General features: G+C 45.4%; 1 protein-coding gene across 1 annotated transcript; it reads right to left on the bottom strand.

Annotated features, from left to right (window-relative positions):
- Positions 1–1,215: 1,215 nt before the first annotated feature.
- LOC123413189 (receptor-like protein 52) lies at positions 1,216–2,778 on the bottom strand. Its single transcript, XM_045106138.1, has one exon. The coding sequence runs from the start codon at positions 2,776–2,778 to the stop codon at positions 1,216–1,218; it is 1,563 nt and encodes a 520-aa protein (XP_044962073.1).
- Between the last annotated feature and the right edge of the window lie 3,133 nt (positions 2,779–5,911).

Here is a 5,911-nt window from a genome sequence, read left to right as displayed (position 1 = left end):
CTGAAACGGTGGTTGTGAAACCAAATCGGAAGGTGCTACTTCATGAGAAGAATGTGACACCAAAGCTATCCGGGGATCACAATGTGTCATGGTATCTCGACACGGGTGCCAGTAACCACATGACGGGTTGCAAGGAGAAATTCCTCGAGTTGGAATACGATGTTGAAGGCTCGGTCAAGTTTGGTGATGATTCAAATGTGGAGATTTCTGGGCAAGGATCTGTCCTCTTCGAGGGTCTCGTAGGCGAACATCGCATACTCACCGGAGTATACTAAATCCCACGGCTTCGCAACAACATCATCTCTATTGGTAAGCTTGACGAGAATGGATGCAAGGTGGATATCGAGAACGGAGGTTGTCGAAGATCGTCATCACCGCAGGCGAAGATCGTCATCAAAAACATCATCTCGTTTTACCATATTCAAATAAAAGGCTGCCTGCATCACTCGATGCAGAGGCCGGGACGATGCCTTCTTTTTTAAAGAAAAATATGACAAGACAATGGCAAAGATTTTTGCCTAGCTCGTCTTCAGCCCCGTTGACTAACAGTAGGACCAGCCACTTTTGTTCAGCATGATGTGGAGCCTTCGAGCACTGTGACACCGATCCTCCCACCATCTTCAAAGTGGCATAGTTGTTGATGAGATTTTGAAGATTTGCTTCGTGAACAGAACTATATGGCCCTGATAAAACAGCTTGGTTGCACCTTGAGCTTACTTTGCTGCCCCCCACCCCCTTTTTCTTGTAGTCATTCCTAGCCGGACCGGTTAGATATCCTGGTCGTCTATGGCACCGCTCAACTTTATGACCTAGATTTGATAAATGTTGCAGTCAAGCCTTAAGTACATGGATTGTCGGGGCGATAGTTTTTTTTGTCACATAAAACATCCAATCCTCTTGGTACAATATTACGAGGAAGACCCTAATTCTACAAAGAGAAGATCTTCAGCTGCAAAGCTCACGGTTCTAGATTTCCTTGTTTGCTTTTAAATCAAAACTTACACAAAGTTCATGTCCAACACGCCCACTGTTTGACCCAACACGACACGATTCTGCTAACTATGTTTTCTAGCTCGACACAACACACCAAATCTGTTTTACACTTCAACCGTTTGGTTACAATTTACAAGGTTACACCTCAAGGGCTTCAAATCATATGGTGCACAAGTTGATAGTACCGAGCTTCTGCAACAAATTCACTCATGTTGGTATCATTCATGGTATGAAACCTGTTAGTTGGTTGCCACGCAACAGCAAACGTCTAAGGTTGGGAAACTTGCTCACGTCGGATGGTAGCTCGCCGGAGAGCAGGTTGTTCTCTGCATAGAACTCGTACAGCCCGGTTGCAGATGTTGGCAAGGACCCAGAGAACATGTTGTTCCCGATATCAATCCGCGATATGTTCTCACCTATCTTGGCCGGCAAAACCCCGGTGAAATTATTTTCCCGTATCAGCACGGTGGTCAACTTCGGAAATAATGACCATATCTTCGCCGGGAACTCCCCGGAGAAGCAGTTATTGTGAAGCATGAGGTTGTTTAGCAGGACGCAGTCATCCAGATTCTTTGGGAGCTCGCCAGAGAAGCGATTGTTGAATACGTCGAGGTCGTAGAGCTTTCCGTTGGCGCAAAGCCATTCCGGGAGCGGCCCGGAGAGGTTGTTGTTGCAAACCTCTAGGTTTCCAAGCGGGGAGTGCTTCCCAAGCTCTGGCGGGAGCTCACCGGAGAGCTTGTTTTCGAATAGCCTGATGTCCCTGAGATTGGGGAGCATCGCAATGCTTGATGGAATGCTGCCCGTGAGCTGGTTGCTGTACATGAACAGTATGGTCAGTTTCTTGAGGTTACCAATGTCTTCCGGTATTTCTCCTGTGAGCTTGTTTCCGGACACATCAAGCTCTCTGATATTGACCGCCGTGATTTTGCGCGGCAGTTCGCCGGTGAGTCCATTGGTGTACAGGTACAAGGACTCGAGCTTTGGGTGCCGCCAGACCCACGCAGGGATCTCGCCGGTCAGCTTGTTGTCGCATATGGCAATTATCAAAAGATTAGCTAGGCTCGAATAGGCCTTGGGGATCTCGCCGGTCATGTTCATGTCAGACATCCATAGGTAGCTCAGGTTGGTCAGCTTGGCAAACTCTGGCGGCGCAGGCGCCGGTGCGAACGGGTTGGAGGCAAGCGTGAGCTCCTCGAGCCCGGCGAGCTTGCTTATCTCGGCCGCAGGGTACGCCCCGGTGAACTGGTTGTTGTCAAGAACCAGCGACCTCAGCGCCGGAAGCCCGGCCACCGCGGCCGGCATGGTGCCATCAAAGTAATTTACCGACAGGTTGAGTCGCTCCATGGCCGGCGACAGGCGGCTGATGTCAACCGGAAGGACCCCGTGGAAGGCGTTGTTGGAGAGGTCGAGGAAGCGGAGCTGGGAGCAGTCATAGAGCTGGGCGCCGGGGAACTCGCCGGTTAGGTTGTTGTAGGAGAGGTCGAGGTGGGTGAGGCTCGGCAGGTGGCACAGAGACTCTGGCACCTTGCCGCTAAGCTTCAACCCCGGCAAGGATATCCCCGTGACGGCGCGTTCGCCGTCACTGCAAACCACACCGGTCCAGTTGCAATGGTCGGCGTTGGCGACGGGGTCCCACGAATGGAGATGCGTCGGGTTTCCCCAGTCTTGCTTGATAGCAAGGAGGGTATCTTGGTCGCCGGAGGTGGGCTGCGAGCTTGATTTGCAAGGCAGTAGGAGTAGGAGGACGCCGATGCGTAGAAGGTGGAAGGGACGGGAGCTTGACATTATTTTATGTGGGAAGCTAGTGAGTGAGCTTTGGTGAGGAGTCGAGCACTCATCATGTATAAAAGGGTCGTTGGAGGGTGAGAGCTGGCCGAGTCCAAGTCGTTGGTCATCAGTCGTCGGTCCACAACCACATAGCACCTAATGCCATAACGAAAAAGAGTTGATTCCATAACGCAGATGCTGATGCCATAACGAAAAAGAGTTGATTCCTCTGAGTGCACTGGTACTGGCCTGTAGAAAGTTGATGCGCGGATTGGAAGAGTGTTCCTGAACATTTTACATTCGACCATCTACTTTGAATTATTATTTTTTGACAAATCGTGTATTTTATTGACTGAAAATGAGACATCAAGATCACACAAACATCATAAGCATACATCCGGCCTCTCTGTATAGATAGTATACTCACTATGAATATACACGCAAAAAATACTCCAATAAGAGAGAAGAAACATCAAGGCTCCCTATACATTTGTGGACACGCCCGGTCAGCGAGCAGACAGGAGGGAGAAGAAAAAAAGTGATTCAATGGAACCCCTCATATAATCCATATATGCTCGGGCTGTCCGTGAGCCCTCATATCCATCTTAAATATAGGAAGCATATGAGGGCTCATGGACGTGCCCGGACACGCGTGATCAGTCTGTCACATAGGACGCGATCCGACCCCGGATACCTTTTCTTTCTATTTATTCATTTCTTTTTTCTCTCTCTTCCCCTTCACCAATCACATGTAATTGATCAAAAATATGAAGAAAAAAAATAATATAGCTGCGCGGACGGACAGATACGAAAAACACCCGATCACTCACTGACCAGGCGTGTGGATGGACATTTAGCGGTAATATACTATGTCGAGGTCTAGATGCTTTAACTAGCAAAGTCTGCACCAAGCTGTCCAAGTCTATACCAAGGCAACCACGCTCGGTAGACCATGACGACCTTGAAGTTACGGCCGCCGACATCTATACCTCTATACCTATACTAATAAAGACTCTCCAAAAATTACCATATTAATTAGAATTTAAGAGTCGTTCATCTATGTGGGGCAGAATTATTACGGTCTAGATTAACCCTTATAATTTTCCACTGACATTTGCTTAGTTGGGCTAGAAAAATAAGCCCACAAACCTTTCACGGTTAGCAGATGCAAAAACCGCAGAGATTCAATCTTTTTTTCTTTGAATGTCTTAGATCTTTTCAATCTAATCATATCTCAATCCCAAAGCAATCCACGTTGCCCCTGCTCTCCCGTTTCCTTCCAGGAAACGCCACCTCCTTCGTCTATCCCGTTTTTGCTTCTCCGCCGCATCTCCTCAGGCCGCCGCCTCCTTCCTCTATCATGTTTTGTGCTGCTCCCTGGGCGAAGGTTTGACTTTGACCATGATGGCTAGGTTCTCCTACAAAGCGTTGCCAATTCTCCTCATCAAGGTGCTGACCCCCTCCATCTATCACCCAACTGATTTGTTTATTCAGAATTTCCCCGTATACTACTCTAGGTCTGATCACTTTGCCAATGACGTTCTCTCATGGCAGGTCTCGCCATTGTTCTACTCTTTTGTACATATCTCCTTTGTATACGAGGCTTCAATCTCGGCAATGGCTCAGCTCCCAGGTAGCTTTTGTTTCAAACCTAGGTATTTGATTACAATTGCTTTATCTCCAAATACGATAATGATTTTTTGCTTATTGTATAGTTATAATTTATTAATTATTAATTGGCTATGATCCAATCTTTCAGCATTGATCCTGAGTGCTGTCTACAGATTTTTTTTGTGTTGACGGCTGTGCGCTTAAAATTGTTTCTACCAACCCTGTTGTTGCTCGGTAATCACCAAAATTGGCTTGGAAGTCTTCATTTGTCAATTTGATGGCGATTTGTGATTATCTCTATGCACTTCGTTGCTACTATGGGCACTCAATACACACTGAACGTGAATAAAAAATATCTGCTGATTAATCCGCAGGTGCTTGGATGTCACTCGGTGTATAACGTACAAGTTCGACAGATATGAAGATTAATCGAAGTATGCTTTTACTCTTCTTTCTCATGGCGCACGGAGTGAGCTGATGCGGTGTTGGAATGGTGGGATGTGGTCGTGGGTTTCAGGATCAAAGATGGTAGTCAGAATTAGCTGAAGATGTGTTCCTGCAGCTGCATGCATACGTAATTAGCATAAGAACCAGTACAAGAAATTAACTATTTATACTTATTTTTCCACCATATATAATGTGCTACCATGGTCATGTTTACTCAATCCAAATTGCATGTTTTGGAGTTTACATGTAGGCTAACAGACCGTGTGAAACTGTGTGAAGCTACCAACTTAAGCAACGCAATGGGTTGTTTAGACTCCACATTCTTTTGACATCCTGGAAGTTAGTCATGTGATCTCTAAGATTTTTCCCTCATGCCCTCTTCTATTTTTTCTTAATTTCTTATTGTACGCAAACTCATGTTTATGATGTTTTGTGCCCGAAATAATCGCTTACAGAATATGAGTATTATTCAAAGATAGCAGTAAATTATGTGCGTCAACCGAGCGATAAGCTTTCCAAGGTCGTCAACAAGAGTTTTATTTATACTTCTCAGGTGCTTACTAAATAACATGTACTATATTGTTAAAGGTATTATTTGTGTGTTAACTGTGCATGTATGATCTATTTCTGCAGTCTCCTTTGGATTATTAGAACGGTAAGCTTTCTAGGGTCATTGACAAGAGCGAGTTTACATGCAGGCTTAGATACCATGTAAAACTGGGTGCTACCTTCTTGAAGCAAACACAGGAGGTTGTTTTCTTACATTCATATTTTCAGTTGGATTGCACAATATATTGACATCCTGAAAATTGGTAATGTAATCTCTATCTGTTTACCCACATGCTCTCTCTACTAATTCTTCTTAATTTGTTATTTCATGGAGCCGTAAAGTTTACAAAGTTTCAAGTTCGAAATAATTGTTTTACAAATGGGGAGTACTGGGCACAAATGGTACATGATATGGGTGAAAACATGGTAATATTTCCAAGGTATTATTGTTGAATCATCTGTTAAAATACGGTTCTACATGAGGACTTCGATAAGTGACCCATTGTTGAATCAAGAGAAATTGATACGTTGGAAATAAAACTAG

The sequence above is a fragment of the Hordeum vulgare genome, chromosome 7H (genome assembly GCF_904849725.1).
Source record: "Hordeum vulgare subsp. vulgare chromosome 7H, MorexV3_pseudomolecules_assembly, whole genome shotgun sequence".
Lineage (NCBI taxonomy): Eukaryota > Viridiplantae > Streptophyta > Magnoliopsida > Poales > Poaceae > Hordeum > Hordeum vulgare.
The sequence above is the reverse complement of the archived record's forward strand: the minus strand, read 5'-3'. Positions and strand labels throughout refer to the sequence as shown.

Excerpts from the sequence above, each read along its gene's own strand:
- LOC123413189 (XM_045106138.1), bottom strand. The coding sequence starts at position 2,778 with ATGTCAAGCTCCCGTCCCTTCCACCTTCTACGCATCGGCGTCCTCCTA.